This window comes from Ranitomeya imitator, chromosome 2 (assembly GCF_032444005.1).
Source record: "Ranitomeya imitator isolate aRanImi1 chromosome 2, aRanImi1.pri, whole genome shotgun sequence".
NCBI classification, from domain to species: domain Eukaryota; kingdom Metazoa; phylum Chordata; class Amphibia; order Anura; family Dendrobatidae; genus Ranitomeya; species Ranitomeya imitator.
Window position 1 is genome coordinate 793,239,128 of NC_091283.1, and position 23,051 is coordinate 793,262,178.

The 23,051-nt window shown below is 43.5% G+C and overlaps 1 protein-coding gene across 4 annotated transcripts in view; it reads left to right on the plus strand.

The window, feature by feature from the left end:
* Positions 1-23,051, plus strand: part of TACC2 (transforming acidic coiled-coil containing protein 2) — a 166,755-nt gene that overhangs the window by 118,236 nt on the left and 25,468 nt on the right. For all 4 annotated transcript variants that reach the window (XM_069753675.1, XM_069753672.1, XM_069753671.1 and 1 more), the window contains exons 7-14: positions 5,295-5,458; positions 6,077-7,271; positions 14,614-14,674; positions 14,821-15,028; positions 16,251-16,312; positions 17,265-17,374; positions 17,565-17,721; positions 22,342-22,482. In XM_069753675.1, the coding sequence (XP_069609776.1) occupies positions 5,295-5,458; positions 6,077-7,271; positions 14,614-14,674; positions 14,821-15,028; positions 16,251-16,312; positions 17,265-17,374; positions 17,565-17,721; positions 22,342-22,482 (2,098 nt within the window). The remainder of the gene's footprint in view (positions 1-5,294; positions 5,459-6,076; positions 7,272-14,613; positions 14,675-14,820; positions 15,029-16,250; positions 16,313-17,264; positions 17,375-17,564; positions 17,722-22,341; positions 22,483-23,051) is intronic.

A 23,051-nucleotide genomic window follows, 5' to 3' on the forward strand; every position in this document is an offset into this window, starting at 1 on the left:
CGATTCTAACGCATTGGGTATTCTAGAATATGCATGTCCAATTAGTATATTGCCCAGCCACGTAGTATATTGCCCAGCCACGTAGTATATTGCCCAGCCACGTAGTATATTGCCCAGTCACGTAGTATATTGCACAGCCCACGTAGAATATTGCCCAGCTACGTAGTATATTGCCCAGCCATGTAGTATATTGCCCAGCTACGTAGTATATTGCTCAGCCACGTAGTATATTGCCCAGCCACGTAGTATATTGCCCAGCCACATAGTATATTGCCCAGCCACGTAGTATATTGCCCAGCCACGTAGTATATTGCACAGCCCACGTAGTATATTGCACAGCCCACGTAGTATATTGCCCAGTCACGTAGTATATTGCCCAGCCACGTAGAATATTGCCCAGCTACGTAGTATATTGCCCAGCCACGTAGTATATTGCCCAGCTACGTAGTATATTGCTCAGCCACGTAGTATATTGCCCAGCCACGTAGTATATTGCCCAGCCACGTAGTATATTGCCCAGCCACGTAGTATATTGCACAGCCCACGTAGTATATTGCACAGCCCACGTAGTATATTGCCCAGTCACGTAGTATATTGCCCAGCCACGTAGTATATTGCCCAGCCACGTAGTATATTGCCCAGTCACGTAGTATATTGCACAGCGACGGAGTATATTGCACAGGCAGCATCAATAGTATATTGCATAGGCAGCATCAATAGTAAATAGTTAATAGCAGCGGTAACGGAGTACATTACACCGCGGGCCGTTGCCGCTGCCATTAATCCTGTGTGAGCGGTGTGTGGAGGGGATTATGGAGCGGGCGCCGGGCAGTGAGTGCAGGGGAGTAGGGGAGGGACTAATCGGACTGTGGCCGTCGCTGATTGGTCGCGGCAGCCATGACAGGCAGCTGCTGAGACCAATCAGCGAATGAATAACCGTGACAGAAGGACAGACAGACAGACGGAAGTGACCCTTAGACAATTATATAGGAGATGTTTTGGGGCGTTTTTTTCTTTTTCTTAATATGCTTTTAACATTATAAAATGTGGTATGCTAAGAAGACTGTAGGATCACATAACATAAAACACTGTAAGGCCGGGAACACACGACCGATGCTCTCCTATCCGAGAAAATCCGGCCAATTATTCCAATAGCACTCTGATCAAACTCTGAAGTTTGATCAGTGTGATATGATTTGCTTGGATGTGAGGAAGAAAAAATGTCTCCATATTGTCCATTATTGTAAGTCCATGAAAAGTGGAGCGCACTCAGATGTTATCCAAGTGCAGGCCAATTTTTTCCAAGGACCCTTAGACATGAACGACCGAGTGCAATCCGATAATTGGAGGCAACTTGTACACGCTGCGATATTTTTGCCAGACCATCTCGCCGCTTAAAATAATATGGGTATGACTACAAATACTACCCATCAAAACGTCAGAGAGCACTGGACAAATATTTTACAGTCGTGCATATGAGCCCTCAGGCTGGGTACACATTACATTCGTGGCCACTGTTGGGCTCTTTCGCTCAGGAGATGCGTGTCCAACAGTGTGCACAGTCAGGATGGATGCCGAGGCATCTTTTCACCATATAGATGCACTATAAAAAGGACAAAGAACAAACAAACGCTCTACAGTCGCATAGCGGCCACACAGAGACCTAAAGAACACACTTTTGGCCTCCGTCTGGTGTATGGTCACTTATGGCCAAGTTACAGTGTACGTCGGAAAAAGCTCCTGACGTCGCATACTGTAAGCTAAGTGCATAGACACAGTGTGCGCATAGTCTTCAAAACATAAAAAAATGCAGAAAAAAACAGGTGTTAAAGCAAATTATTTTTTAAAGGAAGTAGTGAAAACGAGCTAGAAAAAAAAAGCATGTAAAAATGCTGGTGCTCCATAACGTACCATACACTGCCCGTAGTCATCCATGTAGTAGTATGGCCACTGTGCACTCACTGTAAAAAAAATACTTTCCGTACCTTCCCTCTGCTCCCCTGCCACACAGCGTTCACTTTTGAAGCCTGCAGCTGACTTCAGCGTGCAAGTGACGGGAGCGCATGATGCGTCAGCGATCATGATGTTCTTTATGGAGGAAATCTAGTTTTCATAATGAATAGCAATCCGTCATTAATTGTGAGCCACGGTACTAAGGCTACGTTCACATTTGCATTGCGCGCCGGTGCGTCGGCGACGCAACGCACGACGCACAAAAAACGCGTGCAAAACGCGCGCAAAACGCTGCGTTTTGCGACGCGTGCGTCGTTTTTTGACGAAAATCGGACGCACGAAAAATGCAACTTGTTGCATTTTCTTGCATCCGACGCTAGCGTCGGAAACGACGCACGTGTCGAAAAACGCGACCAAAAAAACGCACGCGTCCCCTATGTTAAACATAGGGGCGTGTCGCCGCTGCGTCGCCGACGCAACAGCGACGCACATTAGCGTAACGCTAATGTGAACGTACACTTATTAGCATCATCCTTAGATGCCATCTTGTAGACATAGACTGTAGTAAGATCTGCTTCTATCCTTTAGACCACGTTCACGCGTTCAGTATTTGGTCAGTATTTTACCTCAGTATTTGTAAGCCAAAACCAGGAGTGGGTGATAAATACAGAAGTGGTGCATGTGTTTCTATTATACTCTTCCTCTGATTGTCCCACTCCTGGTTTTGGCTACTAAATACTGAGGTAAAATACTGACCAAATACTGACTGTGTGGATGTGGCCTTACTTGCAGGCTTTTGTTTGTGCATTGAGGATAATTCCTGTTGCATTCCTGTGATGTCCGCCGGCCATCCTCCGGCACCTCCCCTCTCTGCCGGGTAATTGGCCTTCTTCACTGCTATTTCTTGATTGCAGAAGCTTTCTACTTATTATGTTCTTAACTTCTTACCCGCTGGAGATTAATCTGCACTAACACATGAGCATCCTCTTATCCTCGTGTTAAAGCCGCGAAACCGGGATTGCAGACACATTCCATATTGTGGCCCTCACTGCCTCCATCATGTAGAGATGTTGTCTCAGCCTGTAAACTGTTTATTCAGTGCTGAAGTCATCAGGTCTTTGTGCGCTGTCGGCACATGGTAATGTAAGACTCATGGCGGTGCGTCACGCCCCAATGATGTCACCAGACACCGGTGTACACTGCCCGAGTATATAATAAAGCAAGTCAGTGCCAGCTAATACTGGAGGGAAACAGAGCGGCGTGCCACAGGAATATTACCGCTATGATGGGACATGTGCAAATCTGAGCCACCGAGGCGGTAATGTACATTCGGCCAAACTGATTGCCTCCACTGCACTAACGCACACATATAACGCTACACACTGAATGTATGTTTTAGACTCTGTTCACACTGTTGTAAGGTTTTTTTTCTTATGGGTCAAACTGTTTCTGACATCAAGGAAAATAGAAAATATTGGAGTGCGGCTCAACAGGACTGGATTTTCCTTTTCTTTTTCAAAAGAAAATATAGTGCATATAAAAGAAAAATGTACATGGTCGACATGACTGGGTCTATTTTCCTTGATGTGAGGCCAGGGCGATGCCGGTGTCTGAGCCCCAGGTGGATGAGCATAGAGCAACTGGGTGAGCTGGAATCAAGTTTGTGAAACTGTTTCTGACCTCTGATGGTCAGTATAGTGCCGTCCGCCCGCCGCGGCTCTGTTTTTCCATTAGAGTGGCAGACACCGTAACGGAAACCAATCGGACCCCTTTATAGTGAATAGGCTCCTTGTATCCGCAATGTAACGGATCCGCTCTCTGCATGGATTACGCTTCTCTGCACGTAGGAGAAATGGAATTGTCTAACGTAGATGTGAACAGATTGGGATCCGATAGGGTTCATTACACGGTGGATCCTTGATAAACCATGGTAGCTCCTGTAACAAAGTGATCTATAATACCAGTGTGAACAGGAGTTTAGAAAGTTTTCATTTTGTGCCAGATTTATTCTTTTATATATATTTAAAAAAAAAAATGAATATCAACCAAGTGCCAAGTGAAGCTCTGTAGTAAACTTGTGAGGATCTCTACTAAATGTGCCAGGACTCTAGAATCCCAATCTATAAGAACACACAGATCATGGATATATGCAAAACCTATAACATCACCTATAGGCAATCTCATGTATCTCTTGAGCAAAATGCTTTATAGAAACCTCTTGAATTTCTGATATATACAAAGTGCAATAAAAGAGGGACCATCAAAATGGATATCAAGGGAATATCCTGAAATTGACCAATATCAGTTATTTTATTAAAATAATTTCTGACAAATGTATTATTAATGTATTTAATATGAATCAGAATGACCTAGTTACCATGAGCCATTTTTAAAATCTAAAAATGTTGAGCAACCTTCATTTTAGTCTTCCAGAGAACAGTATTTTATCTTGAATAGAACTTTTTAAAGTGAATTTGTCAAGTTTTTTTTACTATGTAATGTGAGAATAGCATGATGCAGTCATTTTGATACAATCATAATTTTTCAGCTCAGCAGATCTAGCAGAGCTCAAATGCTGAGCTGTGTATAGCCCCGCCCACATCACTGATTAGCAGCTATCTATCAATACAACGAGTGCACAGAAAGCTGCCAATCAGTGTGGGTAGGCGGGGTTACACAGCAGATGACCAGGAAGCACGAGACACCTAGTCCTGTAGTGATAATCTCCTGCTGATAAAAAGCTGATTTTACTAAAACATCAATACACAGCTTAGTAGATGATACATCACTGGAATCAGAGTCTTATCCCCTATATCATGCTGCTCTCAAATTACATAGTAAAACCTGCTAACAGATTCCCTTTAAAGAGATATTTTCATAATATAGTGAAGGTGTAATATATTAGTATATATCACTGTATGACTTTACATTTGGGTCCCCCACCAATGCTGAGAATGAAAACGCAACATCGCTAATTTACAAGACCCATCAAGTGAATGGGGCAATCCTAGGCACTGCACATCCGGGTCCAGGGGCATCACTGTGCAGGAGGAACTCAAAAACGGGTGCAGCACTAAATCAGAGTACCCTTCTGATCGTTTGCAGGATCGTTGGGATTACTAGAGGTTGCACACAGTCTAAACTTGCAGCGACAACATAATTTTGCTATAGATAGCAAAATAGTTTGCAGAATTTTCAAAACTGTACATTCTTTTGACTGATATACGGTATTTTCTAGAATTATTGTCTTTGAGCATTTTCTTCTTTGCATTTTCCCTTTCTCTATATTTTCTTCTCAGTCTGGTCCATAAACAGTGTTTTTTTTTGTTTTTCATGTATAGGAGCTCCGATTCTGAAGAAGCTTTTGAGACCCCAGAATCAACAACACCAGTAAAGTCCGTACCCCCAGTCCCTATTCCTATTCTTCCAGAAGTTCAAGAGCAGCAACCACAGCAACGTCAAGAAGAAGAGACTCCTTACCTTCCACCAAAGCCTGAAGAACCAGGTAATCGATTCACAGAAAAACAGCCGCACACAAATATTTGGAGTTTTTTCAAATGCAAAGAAGGAGAGTAGTTTATTGAATTCACCACAGAAGTATAGTAGCGTAGAGGTAACGTTTCGGCCCCAAGGCTGGCCTTTGTCAAACGTCACTGGGAAAACAATAAAAATTACAATATATTAGCTTGTGGAGAACAAAGGGGGAAAATAAATTCTATAACAACATAACAGTGTAGGCTGAACATATAAAAAGTCCCTACAGGGTATAAAGCTATACCCGGTTGCAAATATCAACATGGTGAACATACAAAACATATAATATATACATATATACACATGTAAATACAAAAGGTAAATACACAAGAACCAGGTAAACATCAGAGAAGACAAGGACTATCTCCTCTTTGTAAACTAAAATAAACTCTGTTCATTGTGGGGAACTCTCATTTTTTCTGAATATATAAAATCTTTAGTTTGTATAAGTGGGTTCGCTATCAAGTGTTTTTGTTTTTTTTTGCTGTGACGTTTTTGGAACGAAGAATATGTTAAATGAATTCATTTCCACGTGTCCACATCAGGCTATGGAATTATAATAAAAGTTTTTGTACCTTTTCTCTTTCAGATTCAGTTCCTAACTTGGAAGATGCAGAAGCCCCTGATGTGACAGTACCTGAGAACTTTACTGATTCCCCTTTTCGCCAGCCTTCTAGATCATTTTCTGTGGTATTTGATGAAGATAAACCTATAGCGAGTAGTGGAGCATACAACTTAGACTTAGAAACTGTTGAAATTCCAGAAATCATTCCTAGTTCCCCAGAAGACCCTACTAAAACTCGACGAAAATCCACAGACTCCGTTCCTCTGAGTCGTAATACTCTGTCTAGGTCTCTTAGCTTGCAAGCTGCAGACTTCCAACTTGAAGACTTACCCAACAGCCTAGGAGGATCTGACAGTGCATGTAGCACTTTGCGTAGGACAAAAAAGGCACGACCAGCATCTCTAAAGAAGAAAACTGCAAGTACTAAGAAACAAGTAGAAGCTGGAAACACAGTTGACCCTAAAGATACAAGTCCGGCATTATTTGGTCAGCCACAGGAAGTAGAAGTGGGCAGAAATTTGCAGGAGCAATTTGCTCCTTCTCCTCCTCCTCCTCCTTTGGAGATAGATGCCGACTTGCCAGTAGTTGGGATAGAGGAAAGTTCATTCCCCTCAGCCCCAGAGTTGTCCCAGACAGATTCCCAGTTTTGTGGCATTGCAAATTCTCCTCCCGTTGAGACCTATCAAACACAACTAACAGGAAGGTTCTCCCCACCAATACCTACCCACCAAAAACTTGAAGTGGCCCTTATTGGCCCTGATATACCAGACAACCCTGCAGTGATCGGGCAATCAGTGAGGCTGGAGTTCGATTATTCTGAGGAGGGACGTGAGGGCCAGCCTCCCTCAAGAAAAGGCAAGAAACCCGCAGGCAAAATGCCACTGCGGAAACCCAAGCCCAAAAAGGCTGTGGAAAAGCATGATGCTCCTCCTGGATCCCCTAGTCCTATTCCAAATGATCCTGAGGATATTCCAATTGCCAAAGGATCTTATACCTACAACTTGGATCAGTGGGATGATCCAAATTTTAATCCCTTTTCTTCCGGTGGGAAATTGCAAGACTCACTCTCATCTACTCAAGAACCTCTTCCTGAACCAACTAAACCCATTGTTCAAAGATCGGAGTCCCCGGCAAAAGCTCCAGCTGCTTTTGAAGTAATTACTGAGCAGAATGGAGAAAGCAATAAGCCATCGAAGAAAAAGAAGACCCCACTCAAAACGTAAGTGACAAAAAGCTTCTATTGCTTGTGGCAAGAATGGCTGCAAACCTAGGGTTTATTTTAAGAATTTGGGCTTTGTATGGTCTATTCAAGGAATCGAAAAGAAAACATAATCCATAACCTAAAGACAAACCCCTTTTAAATGGATTAAACCTGTCGATTTTTCATGTACTGTTAATGCAATAGAAGCGATAGTATGTTATAGTGAAATACAAGCATAAGTCCATTAGGGATACTGCGACCTATATATAGGCTTGTGTCCTGCGGTCTCCTGCTTTTATGTTGCCACTGAAAACTGGGGCATTCGTTCAATAAGCAGAGTGCTTTGTACATTGCAACTTCTGTTTTTTTCATGCTGTCGTTTTCCAATATTGCTGTGAATTAATCATTCAGCAGGTGGAAACATTTAGTAAATTTATATTTTGTCTATAGAATGAGAGGGTGATGAACAGGTGTCTAAACTGTAACTTGGTTCAGAGGAGTGATGGGCGAACCAAAACAATAAAGTTTGCGGTCCGTACCAAACACCTGATAACAGTAAGAGTAAATGCCGCTGATGGGAGTATTCATCAGCCAGCACCTGTGTAATAAAGAAATAATTTTAAAAAAGATGTGCAGTCTCTTCTATTTTTGATAACCAGTACAGGCAAAACCGACAGCTGCAGGCTGCAACCTCCAGCTGTTAGCTTTATCATGGCTGGTTATCAAGAGTAGAGGGGTCCCACAACGTTTTTTTTAACAATTTATGTCACGATTCTGTTGTCGGGAGTTCCACGACTAGGGGCTCCTTCACTGTCTCTAACGTTAGGGGCGCCCTTGCTCATCCTGTTTCCAGGATTATTTTTGATGGTTAAGATGGCGGGGTCACGTACCTTGACTTAGCTCCTGAATCCTTTATCAGTCTGTACCCTTCCCTCACCCAGGGAAGAGAGAGATGTAGTAGTGTACCGTAATACACCAACCAGACTAACAAGGGAAATACAAATAGGGATAAAAGAAAATACCAATCATACAAAATATATTATTATTATTTATTAATATAGCACCATTGATTCCATGGTGCTGTACATGAGAATCATAAACAATAGGTAAATCAAAGCAGGAGAAGACAGGGAATTATCACACACTCAAAACCAAGCAAGAGTCACAAGATAAATCCACCAAACGCCTTCTCCCATAACAACCACCAACAACCTCCAGCCATGCAGCATAAGCTATCTCTGACAATGAGTGCTAGCCAGGGCCCAGATTATATAGGGTATGGAAGTTTCTAACAGTGCAGAGCTGAGAGCCTTAATGCAGGAAAGCTTCCAGGAGCTCTAAACAGAGCAGATTAAGCACTGCACTGCTAAAAAAAAATTATACAATTTAATATGAAGGTGAAGTGCTTCTCATCAGAGCAGGAGTAAGAGAAATCAGACGCTGTGGTCTTCTGGCTCCTCTCTGTTGTGGTAAATCCCGTAACAATTTAAATAAATAATTAAAAAAAACAACGTTGGGTCCCCCCATTTTTGACAACCAGCCAAGCTAAAGCAGTCAGCTAGAGGCTCGTATTCTCTGACTGAAAAAGGGCCATGGATATTGGCCCTCCCCAGCCTAAAAATGGCAGCCCACAGTCGCACCTGTAAAGGTGCATCTATTAGATGTGACAATTCTGGTGCTTTGCCCTTGCTCTGGTGCGGTGTCAAGTGGAGTAATAGGTTTGGGGTTGATATCAGCTATTTTATGGCCACTGACATCAAGCTCAGGGGTTAGTAATGGAGAGGTGGCTATAAGACACCCACATTACTAACCCCATAGTTAAATTGTAAAAAAAACAGCCAGAATAAAGTCCTTTAATTGAAATAAAGACACTGACACCTTTATTTGAAATAAAAATAAAAAGCCAAGTTATACTCACCTCACACCTAAATCCATTGATGCCCATGTCCCCTGTAAAAGACAAAAAAAATCATAAAACAGGATATTCCTCACCTGTCTGACGATAATCCATTAATGGGTATTTGCCACAACTATCTGGATAATTTGGATAGCGGTCACCTCAGTGATGCAACCGCTCTCCACACCAGCCGGAACACACTGAGACAGGAGAGTGAGAACCCTCCTGCCCTGTGTAACGGTGACGTGAGAAAGGTCACCGGAGTTCATAGCTGATGGACCACGGTCACTTCACTTTCGGCACCGCTCACAAAATGAGATCACTTTTCTGGGGCGGCTGCTTGCTGCTATTTTTAGGCTGGGGAGGGCCAATATCCATGGCCCATTTACATTCTGAGAATAATTATTTAAATAAATTAAACAAATGGCTTGGGACCTGTCTATTCTTGATAACCAGCCATGATAAATCTGACAGCTGAGGGCTGCAGCCCGCCGCTGTCAGTTTTGCCTGCTCTGGTTATCAAAAATAGAAGTGACCCCACATCATTTTTTTAAAATTATTTATTTATAGCACAGGCGCTGGCTGATGAATACTCTCCATCAGCCTTTCCTGGTTTCTGGCTCACACGCTGTCATCTGTTAGCGTGGGAACCGCAGCTCTCTGATCGCCAGTAACGATTTTACCGTCGATCAGAGCCCGTGTTTGCTGTGCTGTCACGCAGATAACAGCGTGGCAAACAATGGATGTTTGGGCCCCCCATTAATCTGAATGAGTTCCAGGTTCAAGTTTGGGTACTGTTCTGATACTTGAACCAAAGTTTTTTTAAATGATCAGCTGAACCCAAACATCTACAGGTTCACCCGTCACTACTTCTGAGAAAAAGTATGTGGACCATTTTTTTTTCCATTTTTCATCTAAACTAGGGCCACTTGCTAATCAGAAAAATAAAAATCCACATAAACCCCAAGCAGATATTGCCTATGATTGGAGTCGAAACTTTGGAAATAAGATAATAAAGGGAACCTGGCAGCTGATTCTTGCTGCTCGAACCATGGAAACCATAGCAGGCTCGGGTGTTATCGAGCATCTGGGAGTTCTTGTATATTATGTTCAAATCCCTGCGGCTGCATGATTTGTGGTTGTTAGACAGCCTCAACACATGCAGGGATTGCCTGTTTGTTAGGGAATCCTCACATGTATTCAGGCTGTCTAACAGCCGCAAATCATGCAGCCGCAGGCACTTGAACATAATATACGAGAACTACCAGATGCTCGATAACACTTGAGTGTGCTCGGATAAGACCTTAACCGAGCACATTCGCTCATCACTAGTTATCAACCAATTACTGTTACCTTCAGCAATGTGGGCCCCAATGCTAAATTTCCACAAGGGCCCCTAGCTGTTACGGATCAGAGAACTTATATTTTAAAAATCCGGAGACCATAGCTGCAGATGAGACTAGCTTCTCCTAGTGCTGCTTCGGGTGATTGACCGGTCTACCCATAGCAAAGGGTTGGATCTTTGAAGGGAACTTGTCATGTGCAAAAACAGTATTAACCTGCACATATGGAGTTAATCTGCAATAGCGTTCTGAAAGGGAACCTGTCACCTGAATTTGGCGGGACCGGTTTTCGGTCATATGGGCGGAGTTTTCAGGTGTTTGATTCACCCTTTCCTTACCCGCTGGCTGCATGCTGGCCGCAATATTGGATTGAAGTTCATTCTCTGTCCTCCGTAGTACACGCCTGTGCAAGGCAAGATTGCTTTGTGCAGGCATGTACTACGGAGGACATAGAATGAACTTCAATCCATATTGCAGCCAGCATGCAGCCAGCGGGTAAGGAAAGGGTGAATCAAACACCTGAAAACTCCGCCCATATGACCGAAAACCGGTCCTGCCAAATTCAGGTGACAGGTTCCCTTGAACCTACCTGGCACTTAGACCTCTGCTGCCAGGAGGAAATTTTTTTTTTCCCTACGGCAGCGTTTCACATTTAGTCTCAGAGGTGGCACCGGTACGGGTTCAGTCACCGCTCAGTGTATGGATGGCAGCGACTATAACCGCGCCTCGAGCCCTGACTGACAGCTGACCCTAATCCTGATCCGTCTGTCAGTCAGTGCCGGAGGAGCGGTTATAGCGGCTGCCCTCTATACACTGAGCGGTGCTGCCACTATGACTGAACTCTGAACCCTGGCCGGGCGGGGGATAAAGTTAATTTCCTCCCAGCATCGGGTGTCTCTGTGTCGGTGCAGGGAAGGTCAGAACTCTATTAACCTGCAGATTAACCCCATATTTGCAGGTCAATACCGTTTTTTCACATGACATGTACCTTTAAAGATCCAACCCTTTGCTATGGGGTAGACCGGTCAATCACCCGGAGCAGCACTAGGAGAAGCTGGATCTCTGGATTTTTAAAATATATGTTCTCGGATCCATAACAGCTAGGGGCCCTGGTGGAAATTTAGCATTGGGACCCACATTGCTGAAGGTAACAGTAATTGGTTGATAACCACTGAGTAGCACTGAGCCTTCTTATGGTTTCTGAATCTATGTTCACTCAGAGATTATTAAGAAATACATGCATCCGCATATTCCGGTCCCGAGTGCCGGCGGCAGTGCCGGGTATTGATGCGAGAGATTCGTGTGAGTTTCTCGCATTGCACTCACAAGTGTGACCCTGGGCTTAAAGTGTGGGTCTCATGAGTAGCCATGTCTATTTGAGATTGTGTTCATGGAAAATATTATTTTTAACGATAGGTCCTTCAATCCACTAGTATAATTAGAAAATATGCCCCATGCCCTGTCCGCACGGGTTTAGCTGTCTTATAGATACCAATATATATATATTGTAGAGTCAAATCCTATTGTTCGGGGTTCGGACGGTTGTTGTAGCATTTTGAGGAGTTCCTTGCTGGTGTAAGTCGGTGTTTGTGTCTCTTGGCGCCCCGGAGGGCATATTTCAGTACGTACACAGCCTGTCTGTCTGTCTCTTTGTCTCCGTGTCCTTAGGATGGGTGAAGATGTCGTGTCTGTCTGTTCTCTCTTGTAAGTAACTCGTCATTTCTATATTCCTCACTCGTTAGTGTCTCCATTGTTCCCGCTTCGCTCAGCATGGACTTCTTTTCCTTGGCTTGTCTTCTTCCTCTTGTCTCCGTTGCCAATTCTGGCTTGTTAAATTGCTTCTTACCTACCATAAAACCCCTGCAGTACATGGTATCATGCTTGTGAACATGTGGCGTGTGCGGTCTATGTGTACGGCAGTGTTACTAAGACGTCTTGGGAGAAATGTTTAGGAACTGCTCCTTTCTACATTATTTGACTCTTTGTATATAGTGGGCCATACATTGTCATGCTGCAAGTTTGGTCTTTTTTTAGCAATTTTTTTTTATGTGTTAAACTAATTCTAAGTGAAATTCTGACAAGACATCTGTTCAAATTCTCAGATGCTTAATTTGGCGGTGACATAATGGGGTAACACATGGCATCTCCTAATATTATGACATTAAAAATACTTTATCTAATTCACAGAAAGTAGGGTAACAACCAATATGGATGCCATGATTTATTGGGTACTCTTTTTCATCTGATTTTGCCAGATAAAGGCTATAAGCTTGACATTTCCACCTGTATTAAATGGTTATTCCCAACATAGTACATTATTAGTCTCCATGGGATAGGGAATAACAGAATTTCGAGACTGGGGCTCCATGACCCAGAAATTGGGCCCTCACGAGCGCAGTCCTAAAAGGGAAGGAACACATACTCAGCATCTGCTCAATTCATTGTAAATGGAACTTCTGGAAATAGCCGGGCGCTGTACTCCCTGTAATTTACTCTGACAGTCCCATAGAGAATGAATGGAGCAGAGGCTGAGTATGAGCACCTGGGTTCTGGATCCCCGTTCTTTGGATCTCTGGGGATCTCAGCAATTGGACCACCAGCAGTCGGTAAATTATTGATTATCATGTTGATAGGGAATAACTTGCTATCTTTGGAATAACCCTTTAAGTGCAAATGTTTGGCTATACATTGAGTACATGATTGATTTGGGTAGAGCAAAGATTGTTTTCGGTCTCATAGAAGGAATCCCAAGCAGGGAATCCCCTTAAAAAGGAGCATGCATCACTGCATGGACATGTGCTATTCAGTGTTCTGAAAAAACTGCCGTAAGGGCTCATCCAGAAATCCGATTTCTGTGTATGAGTGCTATTCGTGGTTTATGCAAGTAGCACTCGTACCTCTGCACATGTCCTGATATTTTCCTCAGACTGAATGGTTCACAGAAAAAAATTGGACATGTCTGATTTTGATTCAAGGGTTGGATCAAAATCGGCAATTCAAGTCTATGAGTCGGTGAAAAAAAAAAATCGGACCGCTCTGTGACATCTGAGTGTGATCCGATTTTCACGGACTGTCAGAAAGGAGAGGGTGCAGAAACGTTTTCTTTTTCTCTCTCCACATATGAGAAAAATGATGACACTTGGACCACACTCTGATCAAACTCTGATGAGAATAATCGGTCCGTTGATGAAAAAAAAAAAATCGAACTTCTGAATGAAGCCTTATAAGTGATCAGATTTCCCTATAAACTGTTATAATTAGTAAGCCGCTGAATAGAAGTCTTAAAAGGGGTATTCCAGTCTCAGACATTTGTGGCATATCCATTCACTTCTATGGGAGTAATGAAAATTGTGATTTATAGATTTGTCATAAATGTCTGAGATAGAATTGCCCTTAAACAACCAATAAAGATCTTGGGCTCCTGCACATTGCTGTGCTCAGGATCTGAGGCTCATGGACACCGAAGACGACTACCACATTATGTAGGCCCATTCTGTACCTTCACGTCTTACCAATTTTACACAGAATTCCAATAGAACCCCAAAAATGCTTCACACTGAAATACATGTATTACTCAGGGGACCGACCCTAGAAACATTGGTATTAGAGGAAATATGGTGCCCTGCAGAGCCACAGGTGACAGACTGGGCTTGTGAACCTAGTAATGCTGTACGTATGAGCCCTATGTGTCATTGAACCTAAATTTCACATCATTTTTGACTGTTTAAATTGCACCTTCCTGAGGGCTCATTCAGACGCTCAGACACTTGGTCCATATGCCGTCCGTGTGTGTCACGGACCCCACATAGAGAGCACACTGGCCCATTATAGCTAGTGCGCCAGTGCACATGGCCGATTTCCCACAAGGACCAGGGTCTGTAAAAAAAAAAATGGCAGCATGTCCTATTCTGATCTGTTTTATGGAGGCAGGCACCTATCCAGAATGGTGCCAAGCCCATGGAACTACACATGGATCCAATCATGTCCGCAGTTTGTGGCTGCATCTGGCCTGTTTTCTAATATGACCGACTGATCTTGACCTTTTTAGAGATTTGCTTTTGGTTGTGATATGTTTTCTGAGTGTTTTGATGACTTTGTTTCATATTTTCTTTCATTTTAGTGACACATTTAGGGTGAAGAAATCACCAAAGCGTTCTCCAGTTACTGACAATGGCTCTGAGGTATGTATTTATAGAAACGCATGTAATATGATATCTCTAGGCAGCCCCTTTACTTTCCAAGGAACTTGGCACTGTACAGAATTTGCATTAAATATTACATGGATTTTGCATATTGTTTAATTAATGTCATGCTATTTTTTTTAAAGGAGCTCACGATACTGTGCAAGTCAGACAACGTCCCTGTAATAGTCTCAGAAGAACATGCTACCGATGAGGAGAAGCTGGCCTCTTCAGTGAGTAGCCAAAAATGGACGTGCATGGCAGTGGACCTGGACCAGGAGAAGCAGGACTACCCCCAACCGTCTGATCTGACCAGCTTTGTCACTGAGAACCAGTTCCACGGTTCCTCAGACGGTATGTCTCTGCGGATTCCCGTGTGCATTTGTAATTTTACACCTTCCACTTAGTTGCTAGTCCCCGTACATCACCTCAAGCCCGGCCAGAATCCGCTCATTTATAGATGTGTTTGCCCTTGAACATGTGCTTTACTAATATGTTCTATTGATCAGCTTCACGGCAATGGCCCTCAGATCCTGTACACTGAGTGCAGAGCCGTCTCCCAGTATCAGGGGAACTTTACATAGAGATACGGTGATCAGTAGGAACCCTTCTTATATAAAGTTGTGTACATCTACGGCATATCCAAAGTATATGACATAAAGATATAGTATTTGTGATTCCCACTCATGGGACCCCAGCTGTCTCGAAAACAGGCCACGTGGACTTGGTTAAAAATTCCATACAAAAGAATAGGTTAGGTTCTTGAGGGTACCATACTTCTCATACTTATTAATAATTTTGAGCACTGTTGAACCTGGGACACAGGTATGGACTGGGGCAGAAATTCAGCCCTGGCATTTGAAATCACATAGGCCCATGGTGTCCCCGTCCCCAAGCACCAGATGGGATATATTACCCTGCGTGGAGGAAGGCAAGATTTACAACAAGACCAATATTTCTAATGATACCTCCGTCACAACTCCTAACAGTATGGGTGTCTTGAGAACACAGATTCACTTAACAACGAGCAGACAAGGTGGCCCACGACCAGACAAGCCCTTCTGGCATTTGCCAGAATTGCCAGATGGCCAGTCCAGCCCTGCTGGAACACCAAGGTCTTTGCAGATGGCCTCATACTCTTTGGAAGTCTTCAGTTTGCTAATAGCAGTTCTGATGTCCTCAGACAGCTCCTTTGTCTTCACCATTGTGACAAAGGAGCAAGGCCTACCATGTCACATGGACAAATAATCGCAGGTGATTCTCATTTGTGATTTACGACAGGCGAGTCAAACAGTGCTTTCCATACGAATTTAATGTAAAGGGTGCCAATACCAGTGCACGGCAAGCTTTTGGTTTTTCGGTTTTTCCCACCCATTGTTTTTTTTTTTTTTAATTATTGTTTATCGTTTGCTCTTTTGTATTTTTTTTTACGAGTGCTCTATACAAAAAAACAGTTTCACTTGATTCTTTTTTTTTTCCAGAAAATATTCCTCATTATGCACTTAATCCTCATGTGTGCCAATAACAATGAGCAGGACTGTACGTTGAAATATTCTCAAATTCATTTATTTTTCAGATATAGATTATGAAAGCTCATACGGCATCGAATACATGGAGAAGACTGGAAAATGCTCTCCGGTAGGCCTTATTCTAATGGATATTTCAATCACTATCCAATGTGGGAGATTCATAGCCCCATTTCTACAACATTAAAATAAACTGCAGTTATGGAAATTTTCCTGTTCATTTTTAATACTAATGACCCCGTTAATTAAATTAGTTAATTAAAGATATTTCCCTGGATTTTTTTGTATACTGGGTAACTCCTCCAATTGTCGCTGCTACACTTATTCTGGAACGTTTTTTCTTTTTTCCCCTATGCCCCTCTGTTCCAAAGCTGTTCCCCCCAATAATAATAGTTCAAATTTTCTATTCAACCAACTCGGCGTATACCACAGAAGTTTTATATGGGCGTGGCCATTTTTTTGATTGGCCAACGTCAGGGGAGAAAAAGCAAATGGCCTCAGAGAAAGTCTGTGCTACACACCCAGTTGTTAAAAAGAACGTTTTCAGCATTATTACCAAGGGAAGTAAATTTGGAATGGAGGAGCACAGATAAAAAAGAAAAACTCTTCCAGAATCAGTGGAACAGCGCCAATTGGAGGGAGGTACTCGGTTCATATAAAAAATTCCAGTGAAAGGTCCTCCTTAAGCTTACAGTTTTAAATTAGTTTTCTGGGGCTATTATTTGCTCCATCTAATTGTCTACGTGTATAGCAAAAGTCACATATTTAGCCTTTGGGTATTTGCAAAAATCAGTCTCGAACAACGTGTCCTTGAACAGATGAGACACATAACAGGAAGTAACTAACCCGCTTGTCTACACCGTAAACCTGTCCTTCTATAAATTAGATGCCATTTTGCAGAACTCTTTTGAAGTTCTTCTATATTGTTGACTCGTGTATAATTACAACAGAACAGTCAGCCCAATTGATTGGTTTTGAAGCAGGCTTACATACGGGGTGTGACAGCAGTCTGCATTTTACACGGTTTGTCTCAGTCTCGCCTGTATATTGTAATATTTCCCTAGATCCGTGACATGCCTCAGACGCAGTCCATGTATCTCATGTTTGAGGCTTCCCCGGAGAGCCAAGGAAAAACACCAGCCAAGTTCTCAGATTCTTGCTCTACTGGAACCGAGTAAGTATCTAAAGAACGCTGAGGGTAGTATACAGTGGTATATAGAGGTTTAGAGCCACCTCTGGAGTGATGATACTTTGCATTGCAAATGAGTGACCATGTTCTGCTATAAAGGACTGGTGTATCGAAGAGCGGAGTCAGACCGACAGTTGTACTTTATATTTACATACGGTCTATGGTTTCTTGTTAGCTCCAACTTTGAAGACATGGATCCTAACTTGTGCTCAGGGCAGCTGTCCATCTCAAGATCTGCACCTATTATGCAAGACAACGTACGTCAAATCGTAGAGAGGTCACTGCAGAGAGAAGACGATCCAGAAGTGCTTGGGAGCGGCAAAATGGAGCTGGTAAGAACACAATGGATGATACAAATAAAGTCTAATACTGAATTGTTCATACGAATGAACAGAGAAATAAACATTATGGTCAACCATGCCGTTAAAAATCTACTAAACGTTTTTTTTTTTTTAATTTAATTGTCCTCCAGGTGTTGCAAAGTTCTGAATTTTCATGATATATTTCATGACCGTATTTTGCTTCCTTTTTCCCAAACATTATCCTGTAGTCCTGTTTCAATGCTTAGTTTGTGCTCTTTTAGAAGCTGCTTTCAACTGCTGCTCTGCAATCTCTGTACATGATGTTAATGCAATCCATGCATAGTAATTCCCCTGTCTGACTATGGGGTTAGGGAGCAGAGAAGCTCAGATAGGAAGCGTCCCATGCACATATTGTTTGAGGATAGTGTAGGGATGTTACCGAGCAGCAGTTGAAAGCAGGTTCTAAAGAAGCATGAACTGGGCATTGAAACTGTATTATGCTATAACATTCTGGAGAGAAGAAAGCTAAAGAAGGTACTGAAGTATATCACACAAGTTCATACCTCTGCAATGCCTGGAGGATAATTCAATTAATTGAAGCAGTCATTCTTTAAGGCAATGGCTGTGTCTGCTCTATGTTAATGGGGGTCTATGGAATTAGCTCACCTCAGGTTGCACCATTGTCTGCAGCCACCATAGCATCTTGTATTGGTTTGTTTTTTTCCCACAACCCATCTACCTTACAAGTTGTATAAGAGAGAAGAATATATTGGCAATCTGTTGAGGATGTGATTGTGTGAACCAGAAACCGACACCGATTTAGTTTTAGTGCAGCATATTTTTTCCTTCTACATACACCCTAGTAGATACTATACAAATGTTTTACTTTTTGCTTGTTCCATTTGGTGAAATAATGACATTAAAGCTGCCCAATAATCTTGTATAGCTGAACTAGAGCGTTCAACCAACAGCCATGTCTCCCGATTTGCCTCATATCGATGGATGCTCTGTCGGGGGAGAGGGGAAAGGCTGCTTTCTGACAATTCTAGCCTGTGAGTCAATAGGATCAGGCGTTTGTATTCTGGATGCCCCAATACACATTAGGTGGTCGGCCTGTCTCCAAGAAATCAACACTGTTTGCTGCATTTAATCCAGTGTGTATGAGGTCCCTTACTCTTGGTTGTTTGGGGTCTTGCTTCCACCCATATGTTTTTCTTTCCCTACAACGTGGTAGTGAAACAGATGTAAAAACCAATCCTATAGTTTGTTTTGGGATCATGCAAATCACCGTGATCATCGGCTGTTATGCCGGACTCTTGAAGAAACCGTATAAAAAATCTAAGCACGTGGGCCTAATTCTGGTTCCTGAAACAACATGAATTAAGCCTTGAGGAGAGCAGAAACCCCGATGCATTTCATGAGCTCCTCACTGGCCTTTGGTGTGTACGTGATAACCATCCTCTCGGGCTTGTGGTTACTGACTAAACACAGTAAGGTTAAAGAGTGTGATCAGTAATTGTTTTTAGGCTTTGCATTCAATTTATAAGCTTCTAAGAAAAATATTTAGAATTGAGAGTCCTCAGTGGTTGATACCTTTTAATAAGCTTCTAAGAGAAACCGTGTTTCCTCATGAGAACTAAAGAAATAAATTATATCAGCAACTGGCAGCTCACAGAGGATTCATGACTCTGGAATTCCGGACAGAAGATCCGGGCCCCTCTAGCATTGGAGACCTGCAAGAAGCGGACACGTTCCCATGCATATCTGGCTATTCCTACCTCTAGCCGGTGACATACACTGAAATCGTGAGGCCCCATAGAAAAAGTCTGTTTCCCTCCACCCACTGAAAAATAAAATGATTTGTCGGATTAAGCAGGGTCACGTCATATAGGCAAACCTTAGACAAGGTGGACATGAATTGCAGCCCTTACATACATACATGCTAGCCACCTTAGGGAGAGACCCAAGTTGGGCTAAATGTAGCGGGACGAAAGAGACCGAAAAGCCCTCTACTTAAAGGAAATACATAGTGGATGCTTTCCTGAAACGGAAAGTACTTGCAAGCAGCATAATACAAAGAATAGCAGGTTTACCCAGAATCCTTTGCAGTAGGCGGAGCTATGCAAATCATCTCTTTCCACCCCTGTCTAATCCACAGTGCTTGGAACCGCCAAGCGTGCAATGCTGCGGATTAGTTTCTAAATTTACACAGCCAACCAATTCCTACCTGTGGACACGTGTTTCGGGCTTTAGGCCCTCATCAGCACAGGGCTGGAATTGGTTGGCTGTATGGAGTGGGGCTCGGTGAGCAAGCGATACATACATGCTAGCCACCTTAGGGAGAGACCCAAGTTGGGCTAAATGTAGCGGGACGAAAGAGACCGAAAAGCCCTCTACTTAAAGGAAATACATAGTGGATGCTTTCCTGAAACGGAAAGTACTTGCAAGCAGCATAATACAAAGAATAGCAGGTTTACCCAGAATCCTTTGCAGTAGGCGGAGCTATGCAAATCATCTCTTTCCACCCCTGTCTAATCCACAGCGCTTGGAACCGCCAAGCGTGCAATGCTGCGGATTAGTTTCTAAATTTACACAGCCAACCAATTCCTACCTGTGGACACGTGTTTCGGGCTTTAGGCCCTCATCAGCACAGGGCTGGAATTGGTTGGCTGTATGGAGTGGGGCTCGGTGAGCAAGCGATACATACATGCTAGCCACCTTAGGGAGAGACCCAAGTTGGGCTAAATGTAGCGGGACGAAAGAGACCGAAAAGCCCTCTACTTAAAGGAAATACATAGTGGATGCTTTCCTGAAACGGAAAGTACTTGCAAGCAGCATAATACAAAGAATAGCAGGTTTACCCAGAATCCTTTGCAGTAGGCGGAGCTATGCAAATCATCTCTTTCCACCCCTGTCTAATCCACAGCGCTTGGAACCGCCAAGCGTGCAATGCTGCGGATTAGTTTCTAAATTTACACAGCCAACCAATTCCTACCTGTGGACACGTGTTTCGGGCTTTAGGCCCTCATCAGCACAGGGCTGGAATTGGTTGGCTGTATGGAGTGGGGCTCGGTGAGCAAGCGATACATACATGCTAGCCACCTTAGGGAGAGACCCAAGTTGGGCTAAATGTAGCGGGACGAAAGAGACCGAAAAGCCCTCTACTTAAAGGAAATACATAGTGGATGCTTTCCTGAAACGGAAAGTACTTGCAAGCAGCATAATACAAAGAATAGCAGGTTTACCCAGAATCCTTTGCAGTAGGCGGAGCTATGCAAATCATCTCTTTCCACCCCTGTCTAATCCACAGCGCTTGGAACCGCCAAGCGTGCAATGCTGCGGATTAGTTTCTAAATTTACACAGCCAACCAATTCCTACCTGTGGACACGTGTTTCGGGCTTTAGGCCCTCATCAGCACAGGGCTGGAATTGGTTGGCTGTATGGAGTGGGGCTCGGTGAGCAAGCGATACATACATGCTAGCCACCTTAGGGAGAGACCCAAGTTGGGCTAAATGTAGCGGGACGAAAGAGACCGAAAAGCCCTCTACTTAAAGGAAATACATAGTGGATGCTTTCCTGAAACGGAAAGTACTTGCAAGCAGCATAATACAAAGAATAGCAGGTTTACCCAGAATCCTTTGCAGTAGGCGGAGCTATGCAAATCATCTCTTTCCACCCCTGTCTAATCCACAGCGCTTGGAACCGCCAAGCGTGCAATGCTGCGGATTAGTTTCTAAATTTACACAGCCAACCAATTCCTACCTGTGGACACGTGTTTCGGGCTTTAGGCCCTCATCAGCACAGGGCTGGAATTGGTTGGCTGTATGGAGTGGGGCTCGGTGAGCAAGCGATACATACATGCTAGCCACCTTAGATGATTTGCATAGCTCCGCCTACTGCAAAGGATTCTGGGTAAACCTGCTATTCTTTGTATTATGCTGCTTGCAAGTACTTTCCGTTTCAGGAAAGCATCCACTATGTATTTCCTTTAAGTAGAGGGCTTTTCGGTCTCTTTCGTCCCGCTACATTTAGCCCAACTTGGGTCTCTCCCTAAGGTGGCTAGCATGTATGTATCGCTTGCTCACCGAGCCCCACTCCATACAGCCAACCAATTCCAGCCCTGTGCTGATGAGGGCCTAAAGCCCGAAACACGTGTCCACAGGTAGGAATTGGTTGGCTGTGTAAATTTAGAAACTAATCCGCAGCATTGCACGCTTGGCGGTTCCAAGCGCTGTGGATTAGACAGGGGTGGAAAGAGATGATTTGCATAGCTCCGCCTACTGCAAAGGATTCTGGGTAAACCTGCTATTCTTTGTATTATGCTGCTTGCAAGTACTTTCCGTTTCAGGAAAGCATCCACTATGTAAGCCCTTACATAGAAATATGCCCCTACTGAAGCCCAACAGTGTTCTCCCACATTATCCTACTCCTTTCATGGTCCAGGATTTTTCATAAAAGTTCAATTTTCCTATTTTTAAAAGCACTTTACAATTTTACCCATTTATTATGTGGAAAAAAAAACCCTATGCTATCGGGGAGAGGAGTGTTTGGACCCCTCAGGCACCATAGCCCCGAGACAACTGCTACTCTTGCCCACGCATACTCTACTGTAAAATAATATTCTGACTTTTTGCATTTTTTGATGACAGGGTTCCCCTGAGGACGACTATGTGGCATCCGAGGCCTTGATATCGCGGATTTCCCACCACACTGCCCTCTGTGACCAGCTTAGTTACCTGGAGCCTGATCTAGCAGAGAAGAACCCACAGGCCTTCGCGCAGAAGCTGCAGGTTTGTTTGCCTAAAATCTTAATTCATGGCGCTCTTTCTCGCCGAATCTGCACTTTATTTCCCATAATGCTCTACTAGCCTGCAAAGCATTCTGGGATATGTAGTCCAGGCAGATAACATGCCTTTGTATGGTCTTCCCCGTCTGCTGTCCTAGTCTGTCTAATCTCTTCCCCTCATGTGTCTTTCTCCTTTTCCCGCTTTTGGTTTTCTCCACCCATTTGTTCGTTTCATTTCCTGCCAATGCCGATTATTATACGCCTTTCTCCCCTCCTTGTCCTTTTTCCGGGAGTAGGAGGAGTTAGAGTTTGAAGCCATGCGAATTGAGGCTTTGACGCTAGCCAGGCACATTTCCCAGTCCTCGCAGGGCACAGAGGTATCTGGGGTGCGAGTGCCGTGATCAGACCCTGCATCCATCTGCTGGTGTGTGTCCGCTCATCCCCCACAATTCTGTCTGTGCCCAGCCCCGTCCCCCGCACTCCCCATCACTATTAACCCTAAAGTCTAGCTGAATTCATTATATTAGGATTTTCTCTAAATAAACTGGATAATTACAGTTTCAATCAACCTCT